The sequence below is a fragment of the Falco rusticolus genome, chromosome 6, assembly GCF_015220075.1.
Source record: "Falco rusticolus isolate bFalRus1 chromosome 6, bFalRus1.pri, whole genome shotgun sequence".
Classification (NCBI taxonomy): domain Eukaryota; kingdom Metazoa; phylum Chordata; class Aves; order Falconiformes; family Falconidae; genus Falco; species Falco rusticolus.
Genome location: NC_051192.1, coordinates 52532055 through 52559495, shown reverse-complemented (window position 1 = coordinate 52559495; position 27441 = coordinate 52532055). Strand labels below are relative to the sequence as shown.

The 27441-nt window shown below is 41.8% G+C and overlaps 1 protein-coding gene across 3 annotated transcripts; it reads left to right on the top strand.

The window, feature by feature from the left end:
- On the top strand, window positions 1-27214 carry UNC93A (unc-93 homolog A). 3 transcript variants are annotated; one of them, XR_005105002.1, is made up of 10 exons: window positions 1-206; window positions 2637-2818; window positions 3614-3843; window positions 6893-7018; window positions 9894-10111; window positions 11252-11387; window positions 12969-13100; window positions 23191-23706; window positions 23807-24307; window positions 26744-27214. XR_005105002.1 is itself a non-coding variant. In XM_037392691.1 (8 exons), the coding sequence occupies exons 1-8, from the start codon at window positions 120-122 to the stop codon at window positions 18893-18895; spliced, it is 1377 nt and encodes a 458-aa protein (XP_037248588.1). In that variant the 5' UTR covers window positions 1-119; the 3' UTR covers window positions 18896-19397. The 3 variants fall into 3 exon arrangements, 1 of the variants encoding a protein (XP_037248588.1); XR_005105001.1 differs by having other exon boundaries at window positions 23191-24307; XM_037392691.1 differs by lacking the exons at window positions 23191-23706; window positions 23807-24307; window positions 26744-27214 and adding an exon at window positions 18630-19397.
- The last annotated feature ends 227 nt before the right edge of the window (window positions 27215-27441 follow it).

Below are 27441 nucleotides of genomic sequence, written 5' to 3'. Positions count from 1 at the left end.
CAGTGAGACGTGACCTCTTCCAACGAAACATAAGCTGTTTTTCTCCAACTCAGTGCACCCCCTGGAATAATTGGATCAGCTCTGTCTACTGCCAGACCTTTTGTCTTGTATGAATCAACATGGAAAGGAATCTTAAGAATGTTTTGGTAATATCTTTTGGATTTTTACTTCTCTTCACTGCTTATGGAGGACTCCAGAGTCTACAGGTAAGCGGAGTATCTCCCACTGGCTGGCAGGGCATTAGGCCACCTACCTGGTAGTGCAAAAACTGTCAGTCTTTCCACAGTTTCTGGGAGGAAGGCACGTGCAATTATTTTTTATGAGGTGGGTTAGGACATCAGCTGGCTGCAGGTTAGTATTCGTCATCCAGATCCATAGCATTTTTTAAATATTTTATTCTAGTACTTCTCAAACAGTTTGAATAATCGTGTCAGACTTACTTCTTTAGGCCCATAAAAGTTGTTTGGGTGAAAACTAAATTTTTCTGAGATTTTTCTCAAAAGAAGACATTGCAAAATGAAAAACAAATTCCATTTCTGGAAAGGGTTTGTTTTGAATATTTCTAAATTGTTTTATATTTATTATTATACAGCAACGTGGAATAATAAAAATGTATGCCAAATCCATTAAATGACTGAAGTATAAATAATACAATAATTCCTGGCATCATGATATAACATAATAATAAAAAAATTATTTTAAATCAAAGGCAGCTGTGGCTTGTATTGGCATGAACATCTTAAACCACAGTAGCAGAGACGGGTTTCAAGAATGACTTGAAGGCTCAGAATACCATCAGATCTCGCTGGTTTAGCACAGCCAAAATAAAAGACTAAGGGTTACTGTTGCTGTCTATGAATACTTCAGAGTAGATAATCACAAGGAGGAACTTCTCAAACTAGAAGATTCTGCTGGTCTGATAACAAATAAGTGGATATAAGCCATCCATGAGTAACTTTAGGCAGGATATTAAAATATGACCCTGATCAATTAGCTTGGATTTTCTCACTGGTGTGGGCATCTATATGTTTTAAAGGTGGAGTCTGATACATACCATGATGTATTTGTTTGCAATAACAAGGAGCGGACCTCATTCCAGGAAGAGGGCCCTGCTCTGCACATCTCCTCCCCTCCTTGAGCAGTTTCTGTTTGCTGACACTGTCAGATTCTGAGTTCAGGGAAGTTCTGCAAAAACAGTCCCAAAAGTGGATGGAGATGTTATGAGCTGGGCAAACTAATGAGGCAGGGGAAAGACAAACCCAAGAAGCCACAAGTTAGCCCCATAACCTGAAACGGTGCACGCTCAGGTTAAGTGCTGGAACATAAAGCCTCCCTAATGCTGCAGGAGGGAGTGGTGCCAATTCATGAAGTATCCCTCTTCTCTCTTCATTTTGTTCTGCTGGTTAAAGAGGACTTGCTAAGGTGCAATCAGCAATAAGTTATTTTACTATATTGTAGCCTGCAGGAGAAACATTGAAAATTTTCGTCATTTATTCATTTATTTCCATTCCCAACCACTACCATCACCACCACCAAAAAAGCCTCAAAAAAACCAAAAACCCCACAAAAGAAACCAGTAACAAATCAGCTAATTATATGATTTTGAAGGCCTGGCTTCTAATTTGTCAGCTGTAGCTGACAAAACCAGGCATGTGGTATTTCAGAAATAAGATCTCTGTTACCAGGAAAGCTCTTTGCCTGTTTACAAAACAACCATTCTGATTCTCAAATGTGTTGACACTGCTCAACAGAGCACCTCCTCACCTCATGGTCCTGATCCCTGCTCCTTGCCAAGGGTGCTGCCCAGCTGCCACCATTGTCCTGCATGGCTGGACCACACAGCCACCACAGGGCTTGGAAGTGTTTGGAAATGTTCAGTGCAAATACCAGCCGCCCCCCTCTCCTCCAGCACTCTCCAAAGCTACCCTCCCAGCATCCATTCCCCCTTCCAAAGTCATACTGGATTGTGTCAGCTTTTAATGAAAACAAACAGGAAAACACTGTTAAGCAGCATCTTGATCTTCTCATTGCAACTTCCACAGTGTCAAGCCAAGAGGAGAACTATTTGGAGCGTAAAAATATAAAACCTGGTTAGATCAGTAAAATGTTATTCCTCCCTTGAGAAAATATGGGTAAATCAATTACTTCCAATTACAAAGGGCTGCTGAAAACATATTAATGTATTTGGACCTTGGCCTCAGAAGAATTTAGAAATTAGCAGACCCATAGTTTAAAGTAAATAATCTTCCACTGTTGTTAAGTCAGCCCTTGCAATGCAGATCTGAGGATATTCCTGCCTGAGACAAAAAGTGAAGGCCAAGAAAAGAAGTTGCCCTTCATTCAGCTTGTTTTCAAAGAGAAACTCGAATGAATTACATTAAATAATCTAAAATCTGACTTACCAAGGCTTTGACTCTAAGCAATCCTCACCTGGTTTTGCATCGTATTTTGACAAATGGGCTATCATTGTGAGGGAAACCATGAATCCATAATCAGGCTGCTTTGGGGAAAAGAGACAGTACTACACAGCCGCAGCTTCTGTGTGCCTCTATTTCTGCCTGAAGCCTCTCTCCATATGCCATAATAACATGTCCCTGTGATAAAATTTGTCTCAGCCACTGTTTTTGTCCATGCAGAGCAGTCTCCACTCAGAAGAAGGCCTGGGCGTTGCTTCCCTAAGTGTTATCTATGCTGCACTCATCTTCTCATCCATGTTCCTCCCTCCAATCCTCATCAAGAAGCTGGGCTGCAAGTGGACCATCACAGGCTCTATGTGCTGCTACATCGCATTCTCCTTAGGGAACTTCTATGCTAGCTGGTACAATTTAAATACTTTAACCCTGTCTATTGTGTTTGAACAAAAACAGTAAGGGCAAAACTCTTTTTCTTAATTCCTATGCTACCTCTCTGTTGTGGATTTGAAAGTTGGATGCAAAAGGTGTTACCTGCAAGAAACATGGATAAACAAATCCAGTAGCAGGTGAAGCAGAGAGGTGAAAATGTGCAAAAAGCCAGAAAGAATGCATCCATCCACCTACCTGAAGCTGCTTCTTTAGCTCATGTGTGTAGCAGAGATTTCCCTTCAGAAAAGGAAAAAAAACCACAAAATAAAACAAAACAAACAAACAAACAAAAAATGAACAGAGATTTTGTTTAAAATTACTTTTAGGACTGTTTTTGAAAAGACTGAAGGGAAGGCTGCCTTCCAGCCAGTGGCTCTGAGAGCAGAGGACCACAGGAGGAAGCCAGCTCCTGCCTTGCCCTTGCCCTTTCAGAGGTGGATGAACAACGTCAGCTCTCCAGTGGCAGGGGACACAACTCCACAAAGGAAATTTGTTGTGATCCACCTTCTGAAGGGCAGGTGCAATTTAATTCTCCATTACGTAAGCACAGAGCTGGCCAGCCTAGGCCTAGCCCCTGGACACAGCAGGGGGTGCTTGCACATCCTAAACCTCTTAGGACTGCCCCTTTCTTGGTTCCATGTAACAGATTTATTGAATCACACACAGGAGAAATCTATTTCTTTGATGTCTCTTTTTGCCTCTGGATCTTTGGGTAAATGATTATTATGCTAATGGATAATAACTATGCTAAATAAAGTGTTCTTTGGCAGGTACACACTAATCCCTACCTCTGTGATCCTGGGCTTAGGAGGAGCACCACTCTGGTCTGCCAAATGCACTTACCTCACTGTTGCTGGCAATTTATACGCTGAGAAAGCAGGAAAAAATGGGAAAGACATTATCAACCAATACTTTGGGGTCTTCTTTCTGATATTTCAGTCCTCTGGCATCTGCGGAAATCTTATCTCATCCTTGATATTTAGTCAAGCTTCTACCAAAGGTAAAATATATTTAAAAATCTTGGCCCTTCTTTCTATAAACATCTGCTAGTTCTAGACAGTTAAAAGGTAGATTTCTGTAGCTGAGCCCTCATAGTCAGTGAAAACAGACACTTCAGATGGGAGTTAGCTCTAGATATCTAAAATACATGGGCTAAATTGCTCTCTGGAAGTGTCTATTTTCTATCAACCCTTCATCAGCTATAAAGACAGTTCAGACAACTAGCTCAAAAATAGAAGTCTATTGAATTCCTTTTGAATTCCACTCCTGTGTTATAAAGCATAGATAGGCTGGATGGCAGTGACGGTCTTTCACATCTGACTTCCATTTAAAGTGGATTAAAACAAAAGGCAAAACACTGAAGCAGCTCTTTCACGAAGCTTGTAGTATTGGATTAATTTGCTGTTAAACATTCAAGGTTAGTCAAGCTGATGCTGGTGCTTGCTGAAAATGAGTGCTTTACAGAATTGTCAAGGAACAGAAGAAGCTGTTGGCAGGAGTCTGCATGCCAGGGCTCCTCTGCTGTATTTCAGGCTCAGGCAGCAGACGCCGATGTAGCTTGAAGAAATCACTTAACAGTGCTGCCCTCGTTTCCCATGCTTGTAATTGATGTAAGTTTTAAAAGGGCAGTTCTGAAGATAAATTAATACTTGGATGCCACTTCAGAGATTCAAAGTGCTACAGTGTATTGTCATCGCAGTCTCCCATGAATTCCCTATCCTGTCAAATTCAGAACAGGATGGACATGGAAAGTGATTTCCATATACACTGCTACTATGAATAGCAAGAAGTTACCTCTCTTCCCTGGCTCAGTTAAACAGTATGTCCTCTGGAGGGTATTCAAATAGGTATAAGGTTAAAACTAAATGTCAGGGAACTAGAATTACGTTTTAATCTTTGAATCCTTGGGTTTATGGCAAAGTACTCGTCACAAAGTGTGATACTTAGGCTAAATCATGCTTCTTCTAAACCCAAGCAACTGTAGATGAAACACCATCGAAGCAGAATGCTAAAGGACTGTATCAAGCGCAACAGAGCCCTGCTGACCTGATCAGTGAGCCACACAATGTCTTCGGAGGGACTGCCTCTTCTGATTTCATTTGCAGGGCAGAGGCTGTGGTGCAGCTATGGGGTTTGCACAGACTGCAACCATTTTACTCCCCTCTGCTTCACAGCACATATCATATTAGGAGGATTAAAATACTCTTTTTTTTTTTTTAGTCTTGCGAATCCCCTCCTAGTTTTACATCTGGGGATCTTCCTTTAAATTCTAAAGAAACTCTTTTATTTCTTTTATATTAATTACATTGGATTTCAGGAAATGCTGCGTTCCTGGGTGGTGTGCTGTGAACAGCTCTCAAAGCCAAAGGCCTTACATATCTTCACAACAGTGATGAGCAGCCATACCATAAAATTCCCAACTATGCCTTCTCAGTGAGACTCAGCTTTAACCTAGACCTAGAGGGTGCTTCTTGGGGGGGCGAGGGGGTAAGGATCTCCAGCCACTCACTTCTTCTGCTCTCTTCTAACATATCCACCCATATTGTCCATGTACTTAAGATATATAATTTCACTGAGCAATTGGAAAGATATGGTATGTATTTGCAGAATCAAAATGCATAAAATACAGATGCATATGTACACTTGACACAACGCCTGCATCACTGCATCAGACACAGCAAGGCACGCTACAGTATGAGGTAATACTACAACAGAAGACAGTAATCAATATAAATTACAAGAGTTACCCTTTGTCACTCATCAATGTTTCAGCCTTATTTCCAGAGGAACGGAGCTGCCTTGCAGCTTCCATATCACTAATTGCATGCACATCTTCATCTTCAGATGATGCATGAACAGATAAAAAACTTGTTTTACACTCTTCCACACCTCACTAGTGTGACTCACCTTTTGCATATGGTAATTTTGCTGAGGGTCTGTTTGTTCAAAACTGTATAGCAGTAGCCACTGGCTAAAGAAAGGCAATGATTTCCTTCTTTATGTTATTAGGTTTTATCTGATGTTGAACCTGAACTTGTTTATGAAGCTATATAAACGGCTGATTCACATTGCAGTAACTTTAATCACAAGCAATGGGGAAAAGCACACTAAAAGTAGTTACACAATAACCTTAACTGAAAAATTACAGATCAAGTCCTGTTTAAGGAATCAGCTAAGGTACACTGTATTTGCCCTTTGTTATGCTTGGACCAGTGACAAATCCTTCAGTGAAAGCACAGAAATAATTGTATGTGGTTTTTGACCACCCTCCCCCACTACGCAGCTTATTCAGGTTTACACTTTGGTTAGTATTTTTTCTTTACAGAAAAGGTACTGGAGGAAGTGGGCACGGTGTTGTGGTGACACACAGGGTACATGAGTGCATGCATGTGTATGGCTTTGACACGTGCCCAGCACAACACAGGTGGGATTGAACAAAGCAAAGGTCTTACTGTAAACCCTGCCAAACTGTTCTAGTTTCAAGTATGTTCACAAAGAGTAATAAAACCAGTAATAAAATAATAAAGCCAGGAAGAATTGATTTCTTGGAAGACTGCATTAGTGGGTAATCGTAATTTGAATTTATAAAACAAAAAGATGCCTTGAGCTGCTTTCCATTCCTATAATGTATACAGAAATTATCTGGAGAGGAATCATGTGCTCTGGCTGTAAGAACTGAGGTCGATCCGTTTACTGGAGTTGTAAACTGAAGGACTGTCTTGTGGGGTATTATGGTTAAGAGGTACAGATACATGCTGGAACTTTAAATACTGCAAACTGAGCTTGAATTCAGATTTCAGCCTCTGGCTTTAGTCTATGACTCCATGTACCCATCAATTCAGTGTTCTGTTTTGAGCAACTGTTTCTGTTAAACCGAATTTTTGTGTGTTAAAGGGGATTCTGCAGTTAAGCATCTCTAATTAGGAAGAACTTGAAACCAGGATCAATCACCAAGCACTGGATTCCCTTCTCCTTATGTCCTCACATATAGTGTGTACTCATCTGATCTCTTCTGTGACCTGCCTTTCTTTTGGTTCTTACTGAATTAGTGGAAATCTCAGAAGAAAACCTGGCATGCTGCGGAGCATATGACTGCATGACTGATACCACCAACACCACCGGGTCAGCAGAATCCTCCAGCTCCTTAATCTACACTGTGCTAGGAACCTACACTGGTAAGTAACCCACGCAGTCTTTAATGAATATCACTGATGGGGAACCTACTCTTTGTGAAACCCAGTATGACTTTACAGATCAAGTTTCCAACTTCCTCCTTCAATCCAATTTGCTAAAAGGAAATAAGATATGTGAGAGATGTAAACAACTCCTTCCTAAATAGTTTCAAATGCTTTGTTCCAGTGCTGTATCATTTTTATTTAAAGGAACAAGACATTCTTTACACTTTTCATCTGGAATCAATCTGAAACCCAGTGTGGTGACCCCACTGTTTCAACCAAAGTCAGTGTTGCTCTACAGGCTAGAATCAAAAGTATGCCCACATGGCATTTAGAGGATTACAGCAGCTTATCCAGTTATGTTTGAGACAGTTTTAAATTCACCATCTTCAGGATAAGCAATAGTGAACTAGTTACTGATGGCATTGGGCAGATTTATATATGCAGGCAGAGGTCCAAGATGCTAAGAGCAGCCCAGCTAGTGGTACTTGAACTCACCAGCTTCTAGTCACCTGGGGATGCATGGTTGCTGTCCTGCCATGTGTAAAACAGTTTTAGCACAAAAATTGCACTGTAATTAGAGGTGGACCAGAACCACGGCTCCCAGAACTGCGATCATTTGGGGGAAGGTTTTTGGATCCCTGCTGAGATTTTACAACTGCAGTCAATTGTCAGCTGTGATGCTTGAATTATAATACCTTAGTGTGAAAGGCGAAGATAAAAAGAAGCACTAGGCAAACTGGCGCATGTCCCGTTTAGTAGCTACAGCTGCTATAGGCCTTCCTTGCATAAGGCTAGGAGGAGTCAAAGACAAGGAAAGCTGATGCCATCAAAAATTGGAAAGATATAAATAGATCTGTAAAGATTCATTCTGTGAAGAAAGTTCAAAAAGTATCCAGCTCAAAACAAGTTATTCTCTGTATAAATAGGAAGTATCTGGCAAGGTAACATGTCACCTTAGCTCTATTAAAATATCTTTGCAGTCTCTGCACATAGGTGTACTCTCTACGCTGAGACAGATGCATGGAATTTGTCATATGCTCCAACAGCGAGTATGTGATCTGGTTAGAGCCAGCCCTCACTGGACAAGGGCATTGCAGCAAACCCTCCCTGCTTCCCCAGCCTCCATTCCTAATGGGTGAGAAAATGCAAAGCATATCCCCTCACTTCCCTTCCAGAGTGTGCTGGAGCTGATGCCTTTCTGCTAAAGGCAGATTTGGCTCACAAGTTTAAATTTAAATATGATGACTAACATATACAACACTCCCTTAGGCTTTGCTCATGCAAAATGAATGCAGCCCTGCTGTCTACTGACCCTGCATCGGTAGGGTTTCATTTTTCTTTTAAGCTCTTCATAAAAGATATGTCTTTTCCTACCTTGAGGGAAATGGCATAGCTAAATACTTCATTCACAGACATTTTTTAAGATGTCTCCTCTATTTGGTTGCTGAATACATATTTTGCCCAGCTTGGGTGGAGACAATAATGGATAAGTCTTTTGTTGTTTAGTTTTCTCAAGGACCGTGGATGTTTCTATTTATGTTCATACCAACCACTATTAAGCCATGCATTTACTTATCTCCTACAAATGTTCCTGATTCATTGGACATATTTGTTAGAATATTTGTCCTGTAGATGCGGATGTTCTGCTCTTGCCCTTATAAGTCCAGCAAGCAGTCCATAAGCACTAATAAACACCCTAGCAAAACCGAAATGACCTACATCACAAAGGGTTCACAGCTCAGCCACGGTGGAGAACCAGGACACTGGAGAATAAAATTTCCTTCTAGGAGACATGGATGAGAAATAATAAGCAATAAGAAATTGAGGCAATTTACTGAAAATCTGCTAATGTATCTGGACATTAAAAGTTCACAGAAAAGAGCATGCCCATACACTGTATCATAGGAGCACATTAAACAGGGAAAGTAGATGGGAAAAGGTGTGTGGTTCTCCTGTTACTCTGAATTCCACTAGGATGGAATTCTAGTCAGCATAGGTAAGAGAGGAAACATAATCATGCCTGGCATCTGTAACGAAGCAATTAGTTGTGAATCTGTGGCTGCTTCATGTATATCATGAGACACAGTTACCTACTTGATAACGTGAAAAAAAAATCACACTGATTCTCTCCACAAGCAACAAACCTAGACTGATACATACATGACCATTTTATGATTAACTGCCCCACGTATTCTTTCATATACTGCTTCTGCTAGGAAATTATAGCTTCAAAGCTGTAACTGCCATCTTTTTCAAGTCATCCAGAGTTGTTCACTATCATATTTAATATAGCACATATTCCATACTCAAAGCACGGCTCCAAGCTGACCTAAAAAAAAAAAAAAAGAAAAAGAAAAAAAGCAACATATACTGGGATCCAAGACAGCAGTTCTACTTCAAGTCCTTTATTTTTCTTTCCATGTATTTGAAGGAAGATTCCCCCTAGCCATGAAAACCTTGGCACTGGAAGTGAATATTCCTCTCTTGTGTTGATGTAAAGCCTTTTTACAGCTCCCGAGGGAGCTGCTTCTGGCCAGCTCCCCATCCCTGCGGCCCTGGGCTTGCCCTGGAAGGGTGAGCCATCACCCTCTGTGGCCGTGCAGCTGGCCCAGCGGCTGTCACAACAGGCCAGCCACAGCTAAACTGAGGGGATTTGCGAGGTGCACAGCTGTATGCAGAAGATGTGAATGTAGATCAGCCCACTGTGTTTACACAGAAATGGCCTTTAGACTGAAGCGGAATCAAAGGCATCTGCCAAAACATCCCACAGAGACCTAAGCACTAAGTCAGAACAATAACAGCAGCAAGCGACTTCCCATCATTCTTCCAGCATTCCTCAGTTTTTCATTAATGTTTTGGTTTGTTTTTGCAGCTAGTGGTGTGCTAGCTGTGTTGCTGATTGTTATATTTCTGGACCAGATCAAATTGGATCAAGCAGAGACTGAGAATGAAATACTAGAGACAACATCCTTTTGGTCTACGTTCCTAGCAACTTTCCAGCATCTTAAAGATAAAAGACAGTGTCTTCTAATCCCTCTGACAATGTACAGTGGGTTTGAACAGGGATTTCTTGCTGGTGACTACACAAAGGTGTGGATGACAATGAAAACTATTTCTGCCTGACTGTTTTTTGTGTCTTTGTGTCTTACTGTTGCATCTGATCTATATTTACTTGTTAAATGAAGATGTTTTCCATGGTGATTTGTGGTTTGCTAAATTACTGCTTACTTCTACTTGAATGAACTCTGAGTGACATCTTCAAACAGGAGAGGCCAGCAGTAAATATGTCCCTTGGAACAGCCTCAAAAAGAATGCTGTAGAGAGCTTAACTCACCAGCGGAGGCCACAGCAGAGAGCTACAGGTTCAAACTCTTCAGCTTGTTGTAAATAACAAACTGGGAGAAAAGCCAAGTGTCTGCAAAGCTTTTATATCTTCCTTCCTTCTGGTTTCCCTAGAGTTTGGATAAGTGCAAGTCAGCACACATACCACGTATTTTATTTTGACAGCCTTTACGGTAAGAGGGCAAATCCTCAATGTGGCTGGCCGAAAGCCCTCACTGGTCACTAGTGCAACAGGTCCAAACCCTGAAGGACTGAAACGATGAAAGCCACCTCTGCTCCTCCAGTTTCTCTACAAACCTAGGCATACAGCAGGTGTGTTCTCCAGACATTGGTTGAGAAAGCCTCCAAAGAAAGGGGGCAACCTTTCTGAGCTGCTTATTTGACACTTAAGCTTTCAGACCTTACATATAAGCAGACAGAAGAGTGTGGTTGCTGCTCTGTTTAAATGGATTGAAAGGGAGGCTCTGTGGCCACCTCCGTTGGTCGTATGCTCTTACAGGTGAGGTCATCTTCATTTCTTGTGAGCTGCTCTGTAATGACCATAGTGCTGACTGTCAATTTTCATCTCTTGGGCTATGAAGGGAAGGGAAGAGAATTCCTCGTGCCCCCTTCAGGAGTATTATTTGCATAGTGAGCTGTGCTCTGATTTTTTTGGCTTGTTACTGCTCTGTTTGCATGGCACCAGCATGATTGGGAAATAGGTTAGGAATATCACTGCTGAAGGCCAACTATGTCAATACACCAGGGACTTGTCAGCAAACTCTTTAGCTGTGCTCTTTCGATCTTGTCCGTGCTGGCTCTTTACCGAATACTCAGGCTAAGACCCTTGAATCTTAGCTCTATATTTTCACTGAAGAAAATGTGGCACCACTGTCTCTTCTCTTCCAGACCTATGTGACCTGTGCCCTGGGCATACCTTATGTTGGTTATGTGATGATCTGCTTCTCAGCTGTAAACTCCCTCTGCTCTCTGCTCTTTGGAAAGATCTCTCACTTCACGGGTAGAAAACTTCTATTTGCAATAGGTATGTAAAGGTCACATGAAGGCCTGATCATCTCATGTAATATATCAAATCCAGTGCTCCCCACTTTGTATGCACTACAAAGGGAGAGCTTTCTGTCAGCTGTCAATTAAAATCAAAGTCAATCTGGAGGCAAACTTCATTCATGAGAAGAGATGCAGCACAGTTAAGCACTGTGGTGAGGTCACTGCCTTTCATCACTTTGCTGGTGGCATAGTTCACCCTGCTTTTGAGGGCACTATCTATTCAGAAAGTGCCCTACAGCTTTGATGCTTTATAGCTGTAATGCAACCAATGATAAATGGTCTTACAGTACAGATGTTGTGGCCTACACTATACCTGAGAAGGACTTCTCCACTGGGGGGGGAAACCTCCTCACCTTCATGGAGCAAAAGCAACAGAGAAGCTCATGAGATAAGTTTTTGATTTGAAACTCAGGGAATGGTAAACTTGGAAATTTTAGCAACCGGTCTGGGAATTTCAGGAAAATTTTTAAAGGTTGGCCTTGTGTTGTTTTCACTACTTGTGCTATAGAGAGAAAAATAAAGTTAAATCATATGCCAGGCTAGAACAGCTTGAGGGCTCATGTATGGGACAGTAATTTTCATGTTGCCATGAGATTTGTATATTTAAGAACATCTCCCTCTCCAGTGTATAACATAGTAATGGAGGCATATAAAATACCCAAAAGTATTTAATTTCTGTCCCTATACCCACTAAGCATACTGAAGTCTACTGATATCTTACTTCCACTACACAGTAATCTGTATTATTAGAAACATTTCTGACTGAGTCAATGTGCATTTAGACAGTCTAGGCATTTCCTCCACGGTCCACAGGAAATTTTAAACCTGGGCAAGGAAGAAGAAATTTGGAGCCCTTTATCTTACAGTGACTAGTTCAGAGATTCTTCTGTATGTCTCTGTCCTAGGTGTATGTCTCACTCTATGAAATGCATTTTAGAGTATAAAACCCCCAATAGTACTACTACACCCAAATTACTATATTATTACTGTACTGTTAGTAAAGCAAGACCTCTGAACCTCTCAGTTCTGCTTAATGGTCTTTGTACTCAGCCTGTGAAGGTGCACCTGTGGGCAGAGGAATCAATGACTCATTTACAAACTGCTTTTAAAAAGCAAGACAAAAAGTCACCAGACCTTCTAGATATCCTTAACTGTCTCCTGCGGTCCTGAAAGAAAACCTACACTTAAGGACTAGGTAAGGAGAGCATATTAGTGCTTCCTCCCAGCTCCCACATGCTTCACATAGTGACTGCAAGTCTTTCAGCAGCCCCTTCTACTCAGTGGCAGTTCTCTCCTTTGGATTAACAGCCATACCAGCACCCAGGATCTCCCAGCTCAGAAAAGTGCTCACAATTACTAATTGAAGGCTGTCAAAGGACTGCATTGTCTTACGTTTCATGTGATATCAACTCAGTCAGCAAAAAATCTCATTGAACTGGAAGGATTTTAAGATTGCCTTGTGCTCTAGTTGGAGGAAGAATTTAGAAGTGTTATCTACCACTATCTATCCTGTTTGTAATCACATTTATATTTCTCTTCTTCCTTTCTAAATCAACAGCCATGGTTACAAACACCGCATGTATAATAGCACTACTGCTGTGGAAACCTCATCCTAAGCAGCTTGCTGTGTTTTTCATATTCCCTGCTCTTTGGGGTCTATCTGATGCTATTTGGCAGACACAAACTAATGGTAAGTCCTGGTGACAATAAAATGTATTTCTTGAGGTATAAAAATCTGCATGTTTGTATTTATAAAACAAGGTGTGCATAAAAATGATAATGGGTTTATGACAGCTTCTAAAAGTAATATGTCAGCTCATGGGAAAGTAGAAGAAATAGGAACAAGTTCGAAATAGGAAAGTAAAATACTCATTAAACAATTTTTTCCAAGATGAAGAGAGAAGAACACTGCAGAAGATGATAACGGGTATTCAGAATAAATATTCTGGAGGAATATACATATTTTAAAGAAAATTAGAAACCTAACAAGAATGATACATTTAGTCTGTCTTTTGCAATAAAGGAAAGCACTCTGGATAAAAAATGATCTCAAAGGCTAGCAACAAAAGAAGCAGCAAATTGGTTGTTAGGAGTTATTAGAAAAAATTGAAGGAGAAAACCACAGAGAGCAACATTACGCAACCAAATAAATCCATGTAGTTGATCTGCTCCATTTCAAAAATCGATGTGAAAAGGCATAAGAAGGCAATAAAAAGGAGCAGAGTCATGGGAGACTTCCACTTGAAGGAAGACCTACAAAATAGAGCTCTTTACCCTGGACAAGTGATAAGTAAGGAAAGCAGTCAGTAAGATCATTAATAGAATGGAGAAGGTAATTAGAAATTCACTATTTCTCTTAATAACAGAACTAGTGGCACCAAATAAATTTCTCAGGTAGCAGGCTTTATAGAATTCAAAATAAATGCTTTTTTTGACACAATGTATAACCAAAGTATGGAATTCATTGCCAAAATTGTAAATGTTTTTAAGCTGGGTTTACATAACTTCAGGGGGAAAAGTTCTTGGAGCTATTAAAACCTGGTGGTCCGGAGGAAATCTCCAATTCAGAAGTCCCTGTCTTTGATTGCCAGCATCAGGAGGATATTGGAGGGGAAAGATCACTGTATACTTGCCTCATTTCTTACACTGTTATCCCAGGAGTCTATTACTGGAAGTATACCATTGGACTTCTTATCTGGTGCATTATGGTTGTTCTTACAATCTTTTTTTCTGCTTTATGATATAGTGCAATTATTATGTACTTAGAATTCAGATAATGAGCTGATACAAACCAACTTCCTTAAGGAATTAGTCAAATTTTTCCCTTAGTCAAAATTAGAGGAAATTCTCTTACAGGCACTAAAGAAAGACTCTAAAATGCTGGAATGGGCAAGAAAGAGCTATAGTCTATGATGATGAAGTAAAGTCTGCTCATGACTGTCAGTCACATTCTTTTTAAATCAATGCCATAGCCCAAGTCAGAAAGATAGTTAAATGCTCTCCCATCTGCTCCACTACTTTGCCTCTTATTCCATGAATATTTTCCTCTGTCTCAAGTTTGTATTTGGCAGATGCCATAGGAATATGCAAGTGACAGAACTAGACATCTGGGCCCACACCAGCTTACGTGTCTTGGCCTCCCTCCCTCTGGTCCCTCTGGTCGCTGCAGCAGCTTAGATGATTTTGCCCACTAGATAAATTGTCATGTCCCTCCTAGAGAGCCAAAGGGAAAACACCACAGTCCTTTGCCCGGCACTGTGATCTCTTTTCAAGCACATGTAGGGTCCCTGCCTCTACACATGAGGAAGTGACCAGCCAGATTCTCTGTCCCTGCAGCAGCTCCAGCTCATATCCTTTAGAGGAGAGCTATTACATACAAGGGACACACTCGCACCTTCTCTCATCACAGCCCACAGTCCTGTGCCTTTGGTACAATTTTAAATCAGTGCCCTCATTGATGAGGTTCATGGAAGGACAAGAGTGAGGATTTGCTCTCTCTGAAGTAAAACTCTTCATTTGTTTCCTGCTCCTTCAGCCAGTCTTCCTGACTGCTCATCAGGCTTCTTCCCAACACTCTTGACAGCCATATCTTATTTTTCCACTGGAAGGTGGGTCCTTTATCCCACTTTTCTGTTTTCCAGAAAGCCTTGCCCTCAGACATTTGGCTTCTTTTAGAATCACAGAAGCGCTGATGTTAGAAGGGACTTGGATGTCACCAGGTCCAACCCCCTTCCTCAAGCAGGGCCACCCAGGCAAAGCCAGTTACCCAGGACCATGCCCAGTCAGCTTTTGAATATCTCCAGGAAGGGAGACTCCACACCCTCCCTGGGCAACCTGTGCCAGTGTTCAGTCACCCTCATAGTGAGGAAGTTTTTCCTGATGTTCTGAGGAAATCTCCCATGTTTCAGGTTGTGCTCACCACTTCTTGCCCACTTTTCTTGAACATCACTGAAAAAAGCCTGGCTCATCCTTTTTGCACCCTCTCTTCAGGGATTTACATACATTTGAGATGTCCTTTGAGATGTGGACATCCCCTCAGTAAGGTCCCTGCATGCCTGAGACAGATGGACCTGATGCCCTTGTTAGGAAAAAAGGGGTAAGTACAGAGGACCTAAGTGTCAGAGAAGGTGGCTGGGAAGTGGCTGCAGTTCCCAACCTCCCAATGAGGCACAGATGGTGGGCAACGCTTCACACCTGGTGGCAAGTGAGCTCTGCAGCTAAGTGACAAGACTGACCTCTATTACAGCACTGTAACAGGTCATGTCCATTCCCAGACTCTTGACAGATACTTGTTCAAATTTCATCTTTGTGTTAGTTGGGAAAAACCCAAATGTTCCTTATGCTTGCACAGTATCTTTTTTTGTCTGTACCTTCTTTAGCTGTTCCACAGCTGCCAGTTATAGAATTATACAGTTTGCTTTGTCACATTGTCACAATGAAACATCAAGTGATGACATGAAACGTTATCAGAGAGGTGCAGTGACATTACTCCATAATGCTGCATCCCCAAACAGGTTCTTCAGTTTGAAATGCCCATTTAGGACTAAATCTCTTCTCCTTTTCATCAGTTTTATATAGATATACATCATATGAGAAATTTCCAGCCCCAAAGTCTAAAAGGTGAGATAAGACCTCTAAAACAGCTTTGGGGACTAAGCTCTGCAGTCCTTCCTTCGGCAAGCTCCCATGACAGCTGCTTGGGCCTCAGTAGATTAACCATTGAATAAATACAGTGGCACTGTGCCACATACTTAAGTCATTCTGTGGTGACAGAAGATGGCTTGCTTTGGCCTGCTGCAGATAGTTAATACTGGAGTTCCCCCTAGAGGATGTATGGTCTGCCAGTAGGTGAGTCACTTCATCTTACAAAAGTTTCCTAATATGTTTGTGTACGTCTGTAGACACTCTCACTTATTTCCAACGAAAGCTGATTCATTTCGGAGTGTATAGTGCCCTCTCTTATCTAACCTGAACACAAATGCTATTGTTACCCCACTGGCAATAAGTGTGCTTGGGGTGTAACAATTGTCTAGCGCAGAGCTATCGGGCAGACTACAGTAAAATAAAGTTTTTTCCAGGCTGACGTGCGTCTTTAGAAAGGATATGAATCAGTCTGGGATTGATTTCCAGCGGTCCTGTTATATACCCATGCCTACTAGTACCAGGGGAAGGAGTGGGAAAACAGGCAACGGTAAATAGGGAGGATAACTTCCATGGAAGTGACCTGCAAGAATTCAGACCTAGCAGCCTCTGCACTCAGCCAGCCTGGCAGGTCCTGCTAAAACTTCAGCCTGGCAACTTGCACCACACTGCACTTGACAGTGTTTGTGATAATGACGAATGTTTAAGTTCGAAGTAAAACCACCAAACCACCACTGTGCTCCTATGTAGCTTTCCTGGAATGAATCCTGGAAACAAGAAATTTCCTGCCGAGTCACGCCTTCCTATAGCTAAACCTTGGACTAGGTTCTCACTCAGTCCTTACGTTGTTTTGATTGGAAAAGAAGGCTTCAAAATAGCAAGGGAAAACAAGTACTAGCTGAAAGCCAGAATCTTTACACATAGAATTGTCATGGGATCAGTAACTTTCCTATATTAAACTCTTCTCACTACTCCTTTTCCAGAAGATAACACAGGGTGTATCAGCAAAGTTACATGAACAACTTGTACTTGTTCATTTATTAGGCAAAACTGTGAAGGACCGTCAAATAACTCACACTATACTACACTCAGCCAGTTTAATGAACTAAGTACATCTTGTGATGTGCTTGTCCAGATTTTCCATCATTTCTAAAATTAAATACTCAGGAAATGTCCTCTTATAGTAATTAGAATGTAGTAAGTTTTTACATACAGATGATGTCTCCTCCTTCTTAATAAAATTGAAGGGTTAGTTGAGCCTACCCAGACTTTTAGATAACTCTGTACTCCTCTGTGCCTTTTGGCTGAATATTTCAAAAAGATGTGCTGTTAAATAGAAAAGCGGATGAGGAGAGTCAAGGTTCATGATATTCCTCTCCTTCCCTCCCTGTACACTACAGCTGAGTCAGTGGAAACGCCCGCTTCTTTATCACCACTGATGCTAGCTCAGCACCCAGGGGAAAGCAAGCTCTGTCACCTTCCCTGTGTGCCCGACTAGTCGGACCCAGAGGCTGGGAATCCTTCCCTGACTCCCCACTGTGGGTGTGCAGCTGACTGAACACAGTGGGAGCTTCCCACCGAACATGACTGCGTTAGGATTATCATTTTAACTATATCTCTATGTCAAGCAAGTTTTCCAGTTGCTGCCCAGAGGTTCTGTATGCATCAAGGATATTCTTTTGCCAGACCATCCAGGAGCTGAAAATCTGAAAACCTAGTTATCTCAGAGAGGTAAACCTCCTCCGCATATTAAATCTGAGCCCAGTTGTAGCACTCTCCTCAACTTTCTGATTTCAGTGTTTTGGGTAAGTTCACGTCCCTTAACTCGGCAAGTATGAATAGCACACATTACTACCATCAGCAACACTGTGCTAGCTGCACCTAGGAGGGCCCTGAGGCCAAGTTCTGGTGAAAACAAAGAACATGCATTTTACATGAACAGTCTCTGCATGTTCTTAGGTAGGTAAAAGAAACAGCTTGAAGAACAGGTGCATGCAGGGTCCTTGCAGGTTGCCCAAAAAATGTTGAAGGATGGCAGCAGGGAGGTCCCTATTGTTCTTTACCCTTTCTGCTCCACAGTGAAAGAGCAATTTGGTTCCTGAGAGCCATGTTGTCCCTAGACAAAACCACCTGTTCTGTGAAAGCCTGTAAGGACTTGGTATAACCTTCTCAATGGTTACACATGGAGACTCTATAGAGTCAAGGACCATTTCTGGCCATCTCCTCTTCCTTCTGACTTACTCACTTGTCAGTGCCAGAACCATCTTTTTCTGTGGCTGATAGTTTGAAAAATAAACTTCCTGCCATCTCAACTGCAACAGAGCCCATCCTTTCTTCCTTCCTCCCATTTTCTTCCTTTTTTCTCTGATAGTCTCTATTTTATCTTTTTTGGTCTGTTATTTCACTTGAAACAAGTCACAGGAGCATAAAAATGTTTTAAGACAAAGCTTGTATTTTCCTTTCTTTGACATTCCTGAGGGAGGGTCTACCTTCCCCACTGTGGTCTATTTATTCCCTTTGCAGAAAATACATGGTTGTAGACTTAATCTTCACAAGGTGTGTCTCTCCTTCCTTCCAGCACTCTATGGCACTTTATTTGAGAAACACAAGGAGGCTGCCTTTGCAAATTACCGTCTCTGGGAATCAGTTGGATTTGTCATTGCCTTTGGTTATAGCACCAAACTGCAAGTCTACATCAAACTGTACATTTTATTGTCTGTGCTTGTGTTGTCTATGGTGATGTATGGAGTGGTTGAATACCTCAAAGCCCAGAGCTCCCTTGGGACAGGTACTGCTACAAAGAAGGGAAATGTAGGACCCCTCGTCCAGGAAACACACATGTAATCCAACAGGGTCAGAGCAATGGAGGCAAAGCAAACTGTCCAGCTCCTACAGACATGTCTCCAAGGGTCTTCCAATGTGTGCTGTCTCCAGAAAGGTGGTAAAGGAACAGATTTCAAGGCCAGTGTAATGCAAATGTCTTAGGAGTACAAATATCTTTTGACATCTCAGCTTTATAAAGGAAGATTACGTGACTTCACCCTTTCATACAGATGACCTACTAAAAGTTTTCTCTTTTTTTTTTTAATCAATAAAATGTTGATAAATGCAAACAAGACTCTTAAAAGTCCTCGCATTTTGTATCTGTGGATGAGACCTATTACCATAGCTTTACAATCAAAACTGAAGCCCGCATGTGAAATCAGAAGATGACAGCAACTGGAGTTGTTCAGTTGATTGCAGACCATACAAAACATTTCATGGAACCACCAATTATAAAGATTTACATTGTTCTTAACCTGCATTCTTTAACACTTGCTGTAAGTAAACTTGTCAGCAGACAACAGACAACTGTGTTTCAGTCCATGTTATCCCTCTATCCCAGCACTCTTTCCCTTTTGGTTTTCCTGTCTCCAGTTTTATTGTCACCACTTACAGCACCTTTCTCCCAAAAGAGGTACTTTGCACATGACCAAATACTTCAGTCATTATGAACTTTCCCACTTACCCATCCATGGACAGAGCTGTTTTCAAGATAAACAGCCAGGGCATGTTACTTGGGGAACACAGCCATGAAAAGGATGCAGATAACACTGAAAGTCATAGAGTGAGAAGGAGAAAAGGAGGATAGGCCAATGCTATAGTATCTGCTTGTGACCTATATGCATCTAGCAGTGCCTCAAGTGAGGATTTCCCTCATCTCATTTCAACTTTTGTATAGTTTTATCCATACTGTATTGTTTCCAGATTTGGATTTTTGTGGGTTTACTGCAGGAAGAATGCTACAGTGCAATTACTGCCAGTGTCCCTATGTCTTGATGAGAAAGCACTGTACAGGTATCATGATCATTATTGGTAATGACGCTATGATCAGACCCTCTGTGGGAGGCAGACAGCAGCAAAGGAATTGAAGACAAATGTTGTTCATCTCCAAGATGAGTGCTGCCCCTGGAAATAAACTACATGGCTAGTTAAGTTGCTGCATGCCATGAATCTAACATTTGAAACTACTTCTTCTCAGTTATTAACCATAACAGAAGGATGAGGCACCATATGGTGTGACAACATGATAGAAATCAATAATACAATTGATGTGGAAAAAAATCCCCAAATTGTTAGGGCTTTTAAATAACTGTACCTTTCATGCTAATTTACTATCTAACATTTCTTGTTCCCAAGCACCTAGATTCCCCCTTCAGACTTCACCTGTGTTTATTCATGGAGTTTCAAACGATAAGCTTCTTTTCCAGGTCTCATACAATTAAGTATTAAGAGTTCATTATGTCCTGCAGAAAAGGCGGTGACAGGTGGCTCCCTCACAGATCCACCTTTCTCTTGTGCCTTTGTCCTGTCAGCTCAAAGGCGTGCTGTTAATCTCTCTGTTGGAAATACAAATGGCATAACTACTGTGGCTGCAGAATCCTGACAGTATCCCAGCTGCCCCGAGATTACAGATGGATTCGCTAGGCTGCTGCTGATTCTCACCCTGTCCTGCTTCCATCTGATACAGAAACTTGAATTCATCTCGATAACAGTGAAACTCATCTCCAAATCCTCTTCTGATTCTCTTTTACACAGCAATATTCAATGGCAAGTGAAGCAAAGAGGATTTTTGAGATCAATATCAGTGAAAATTTGATCTGTGTGAATGTAATCATTTATTATTTGTAACAGCCCAACACAGAAATCGGGACACGCTACATGAGATGCTATAGAACAAAAATATGATCCCTTCCTCAGAGGATGTACAGCTTGATAGGTTTTACTCTTTACTCCTGTACCGGGTCTGGCTGGGGTGGGGTAAATTTTCTTCATAGCAGCCCATATGGTGCTGTGTTTTGGTTTTTTGTAATTAAACCAGTGTTGCTAACACACCAATGTTTAGGCTGTTGCTGAGCCGTACAGCTCCCAGCTTCCAGGTTGTCACTCTGCCCCCTCAGTAAATAGGTTGTGGGTGGCCAAGAAACTAGAAGGTGACACAACCAGGACAGCTGAGACAGATTGACCAAAGGGATATCCCGTACCACACAATGCCATGCTCAGCAATAAAAGCCTGTGGGAAAGGAGGAGGAAGTGAGCGTGTTCCTGGCTATGGAGTTTGTCTTCCAAAGCAACCACTACGTGTGCTGAGGTCCTGCTTTGCAAGAAGTGGCTGGACACCTGCCTGACAATGGGAAGTAGTGAATGAGTTCCTTATTATGCTTTGCTTGCACACGCAGTTTTGCTTCATCCATTAAACTGTCCTTATCTCAACCCAGGAGTTCTATCACTTTTGCTCTTCTCATTCTCCCCCCACCCCCCACCCCAATCCCATTGGTGGGGTGAGCGAGCAAGCAACCAGGTGGGTGCTTTCTTGGTGGCCAGGGGCAACCCAGCACACCTCCTTAATTGTATTGTACTCTGTGTGCCCAGGATTTGTCTGCAGTAAAATTTAGCAATGGCAGCCCAGAAAATGAGTCCTCACTCCACAGATTCAAGCTAAAACTGTGAGGAGCTACGAAGGAGCAAAAAAAAGGTGCTCTGACCTTGGAGAGAACCTCAGTATCACAGATAGAGTCAGCGTGGGAGACAGGACTTTGTGGCCTGTGGTTTGGGGAGCTGTTTTCCACTCTTTATTTGTCACAGAACCTTACTGCAGTCTTTTCCCCAATTGTAAAATAGGGGGAAATCCAACTCTTCCACCCCACAGGTAACGTGAGGAAAAACTCCAGTACTGTGGTAGTGAAAACCACAGCTACACATGGTGATGCAGTGAACATGGTTACTCCTGGGAAAGGGTGAAGATAAAGATGCCCATCTGTTTTGGACATGACCTAAATGGAAACTTCCATTTAGGACATCATTATGCATGGATAGTATACAGTTATAAAATTGATGTGATTTTCTTTACTATAGAGGCAACGGGGATTTTGCTGCATAGCATATCAAAAAAACTTCAGTCAGAAGTTCAGCTAGGAACGCCTCTTCACTGAAATGCAAGAAACAAAATGATGGTTAAGTTGCTGTGGCATGAGGCCTCTGCTCTTTTACAGCCAAGGAAGACCCCACAGGGCCTGCTTCAGCCTGGCAGCCAGTGAGCAGCATAGGTCTGTCTGTGCTGAGGGCTCACTCAGCAGCACGGTGTAGGTGGACTCATCCTTCTTCATCCCATGTTTCACTGCCACACAAGCTCTTACCTCACCCACGGCAACAACAGTGTTCATCCTGCAAAGAAACACTAGCTTTTATCAGTCTGATATTTATGAGAGCAGGTATGGCCATCTCAATGGACACTGGCTTCAGGGTTTGAAGTTGTAGCTAAATGAATCCCCCTCCAGACACATGCCTGAAACCTTCCAGAGCTCTAAACCAGGCAACGGGTAATAAACCTGCTATTGCTCACCTACAGAATGCCCTGTGTTCCCTGGTATCCTCAGTCCCAAACTGTGGTTCCCCAGAGGTATAGGAGGAGAGTCAGGCCTGCACACAAGAGAACCATGAGAACATGAAGGTAATGAGGACACTGAGTGGGGCTACCTATGCCAGAGAGGCCTTGAGAGAGGACAGCCAAGTCATTTCTTCCAGAGATTTCAAGGACTGAGGCTGGGCCATACATCAATCTCTGTTGAGGATGTAGGTGTCGGGGAGCCCACTTATTATGGTTTTCATGTGCAATGTAAGGTAGGTTCAAGTAATTAATAATGATATATTAAGTAATGAGGCACATAATACTGTGGTGTCTTATGGCATGAACCAAAGGTCCAGGCAGCTGGAGGGTCTCAGATGTACACACAGGAGGTCGAGGGGCTTGACCAACACTTGCAGCTGCCAGGACATCTACACCTGCCTCATGGCGCTGTGCAGCAGGCTCCCTCCATGACCCACGGGGGTGGGGGTCCATCCTGGGGGTGGGGGTCCATCCTGGGGGCAGGAGTCCACCCTGGGCAGGTGGCAGAGCTAAGCTGCCATGTCCCGACCCTTGAAATTAAGCTGCCATCCCCCAACGCCTTAAAGGCGATAGGGAAGACCGCTGGTCGATCTGCCGAGTTTAATTACAGAGATATTCTGCACTGACTTGGCAAACACACGCCTGTAGTGCCTGACCCAGCAAACTCACACTTGTAATGCCTGACCGTTAAGGACTGTATTTCCTCCCATAGGTGTAAAACCGAGCAACTGGAAGCAGCTGTGGCCAGCACGAAGCCCAAGGGGACACGCGCGCATCCCCGGGAACACCAGCACTGGGTAGGCAGGTGTTACGTTCCAGGGTGGTCAGAGACAGCCCGAGCAGTTTTTGCATTGTGGAACAGTGTCTGCAGACACGTGGGTGGGTTTCCAAGTTATTAAAGAACGGGCTGAACACAGAGCCCTCTGGGGATGCAGGCTGTGAAGAGATGGGTGTTCATCTGGGCACACGTTTATACAGAGCAAAGTGAGTTAAATTTGTGTTCATTCATTTAGACTAATGCCTAATCCTAGAGTTACTGCTTCATCATTGCATTTCAAGAGCTTCTGCTTATAAGTGATATGACTTCCTTAAAAGTGGGTACATGTTTGTTGTTACTTACAATATTTGATTTTCTTTGCAGTTAATTACCAGGGAATTTGAAGCTGACATTTGTCATATCTAGGTTTGGTGGGCCAATTTCCTGCAAACTACTCCTGGAATGCCAGAGGTATGAAACGTGTTCCATTAATACAAGCTTATATGAACAAAACACCAAAGAAGGCTTCATTGTTCAGACATTACTAACAGCTTAAATCGTGATTACCTAGCAGAGACTGTGATGGCACAGTTTATGACACGCTGGATTCACATACAAGAGTGCCTTTCACTGAAACACTGCTGATAGCAATGTTGAGATGTACAGAAAAGACAAAGCTAACTGCAGTCTGTAAGTTGACTCATCCAAATTCTTAGCATGGCTACTTTCAATTACACTTTTTTTTTTCTTAAATTAATAATCTGCTCAAGGAATCAAACCAGCTACTATAAAACTTGTTTAGTTTTGTATAGGTGTTTTGGTTTGGGTTGGGTTTTTTTTTGTTGTTGTTGTTGTTTTGTGTTTTAGCATGTGACATAATGCTGTTTAATAAACAGACAGGAAAAAGAACTCCCAGGAAAGAAAGTGGAAGCAAAGATGACAAAGATGACAGTGGAAGCAAAGTTTCCTAGGGCCACCACACTAGGTTTGTGCACAAGCTCAGCAGCAAACGTCCTGGGGTCTGAAAGGAAGCACTCTCTGCAAGACTACTTTCCTCTTCATGGTATTTTATGTAAGTCCTGTTACATCATGACCACTCTTCAGTACCTACTCATCATGTTTCTCTCCCGTTCCCTACAAACTCCTCAACCAAAGAAAGCTCTCATAAGGAGGATTCAGCTGCAGTCTGAGAGGGAGGGAACCTCTGCTCTCTGAGGGGATTCAGAGAAATAATCCCAGTGCAGTTTAGATGTTGCTCCCTTCCAACACTAGCTTAAACTGCAATAGAAGGGCACTGCAAATCTGCCTGTAAAACATCACTACATATATTAATACACATATTACTACCGGAAGATAGAATTACATACTACTTTGGAATATAGAAAGTCATCATATGCAGATATTAAAATTTTGACCACAGTGTCAGTCCATTAATGAGGCCTAAAGTCCCTTTTGAATGGAAGCTTTTTTCCCCACATCCTGAACCAAAGCTTGCTTCAAATCCTTTCATTTTTAGGCAATGATTCCCTCGCTTCAGGATATAAGATGGTCCAGGGCTATTTTTAACCTGCACATGACAGTCCTATGGTGAAGTATAAAAGTATAAAAAAATATTTCAACACCGCTGTCCAGCTTCCCAGCCTCCCTGAAATACCACCCAAACTCTTCTGTAAAACCCTCCTCCCATCAAGTCCCCATAGAGTCTTCTGGTTTTTCTCTCTGCATTGTAACGCACTTCTTACAGACCCCACAACCTGCTTGTAGAAGAGTTGCAAGCTCTTCAGAGCCTGTTAGCAGCAGCAGAATGCATTAGGCAGCCAAGATGTAGGTACATCATACCAAATGTCATAGTGGAGAAAGAAACATGCTTTTTCACTCCGCATGATTTTTTAAATTGCTTTCCACATACAAATAAAATAATGAGAATTTTAAACTGCTTTGCAACTTGCAAAACTTTTGAATTATGTTAACTTACATTTTGATAATGGTAAAGCATTTCATTTCACGTTTGGGGTTTTAGTTTTAAAACTAAATTAACATTTTAAAAAACTTTCTAAAACATTGTCTTTTAAAAAAATGAAAATAAGATATTCTGAAAATTTCAAAACAAGAAAATTGAAATTAAATAAAAAGCTGGCAAAAGATTATTTTTGTTCACTGGAAAAAAGCTTTCCATTTCAACAGATTGTAATTTTTCCATAGAAGACACATCCCTGGCCAAATCAGCTGCATATTGCCTGCAGTACTTACAGGTGTGACAGGTTCCCTGGGTTTCTGTAGTTGTTTGGAAGGCAGAGGCTACTCATTCTGGAGTCTAAAACTCAACCTGAGAAGAAAGAAAGGATGTCACTTTGGATGTGAAGGAGTCTTGTCTAGCATATGTCCCACTCACTTTGTATTTCTTTTGCTTGCTACTTTCTGATAGCAGGTGGAGGTCTGTATGGTAATGTCATGTCAGAATGGTCCTCAGTACAAACATTCTTCTCTCACCCAAGACATTCTGTTCCAAACATGGAGTCTAATCCTCAATGAGCAGGTCTGTAGGATTTCAGGAAATTAAAACTGAGAGAAACAGCAACACTTTCGAATCTATAGATCCATGGCACTTTTTGTCCACTATGCCACCAGACAGGCTAAGACAGGTGTTTTAGTTTGAGTCTTGTATATATCGAACTAGCTGGGGAGGGAAAAGCATACTCCATGGACTGTTTGAGAATTGTTATGCCCAAAATAACCCAAAAACCATTTTTTTATCCATAAAAATAGATGTGGACCATCATCTGCTTCCACTATAGATAGTGAGAAATGGTATTTCATTCAGAATCTACATACCTTTCTATGGAACATTTTTGCCTTGAGAGGAAAGTCGTGAGACAAGAATGTGCCCTGCTGTTCAGGAACTGGGGTGGAGCTCACTGGAGGAGCAGCAGCAGATTATCAGTGAGATAAATGAGCGTATGTCAGAGGAGGAAAAAAACATTGGAAGCAACAGGCATTTTCCTATTGTCTCCCGTCAGTTTTGCATTGGGCTTTTAATCTTAATCAAGAGAGTTTGCTCAGAGCAGGGCAACATGCTAAGCTGGTAGAATGTCTCAGTAATGCAGCAGTGTCAGGTAAGTTTTACTAGGCAAAGTTACAGCCATTAGGCTGAAGGCATTTGCAAAAACCAAAAAGTCTTAAGTATTCAAGAATTATAAGCTTTAGGACAGCTACTGCTGTTGTAAGCTACCTCAAAAACAAGGTAAATAGTGTGGAGACTAGAACTTTGCAGCAGTCAGTGCTTTGTGCTGTCTTAACAGCTGTCTGGAATCAGTGGCCTTTACATAGCTTTCAGCTAAAACGGCCTTTGACTTCTCAGTCGTGGACCATAGAAACACACAGGGGCGACATGCTTTGAGAATATGTTGAGAGTGACAGGTATTAAGAATACAGCAAAGGTGATGACTGCTAGCACAATCTGTGGCATTAATTTCATTGCTTCCTTTCTGGTGGTGATGTTTTCTTTCAGCTAATAAGGTGGAGATGATGGCAGAGGACTATGATAGAAGAGATGTCTTGAGGCCATTGGTGTTCCATCTCCATGGGAATGTCCCTGCAGTAGCCTGTGAGGTTTTACTGGAACACAGCTGGACTGAATTCGACAAAAAGGAGCAAGATGACTCAGACTGGAATCTGTACTGGTGGAACTCACCTTTCTGCGTGACAGACCACCACAGCATTAAACCATGGCAGACAGCCACTACCCAGAAGCATCATAAAGGAAATAAATTAGTGAGCAAACAGTTAACATCAGAGCAGCAGAACACAAAGAAAAGGGTAGGCTATTTAACTTTTGTGTTGATGTTAGGTTATATAGACATCATAAACAACAATTTTAGCTGGCAGGAGGCAGATGTACACTGGAATTGTATTACAAATAGAGATAACTCAAACAATACACAATGTAAAAATTAAAATTAAAGTACTGGTTTTAAAAGTATTTCTTGCAATATTAAACTAATTCCAGAATAAAAACAGAGAATTGCATTTCTCAAAACATCCTCAGAAATGCCAGTCTTTCGAAATTATTTTTCCTACTGATCTTTGCTTCTTTTCTTTTCCTAACTAAGGGGTCTTTATCACTTGAAAAACTGGTCACTTTACACCATGGAGCATTCAACACGCACTCAGTTTACAAAGGTGCATTATAATATGAATGACACAAAA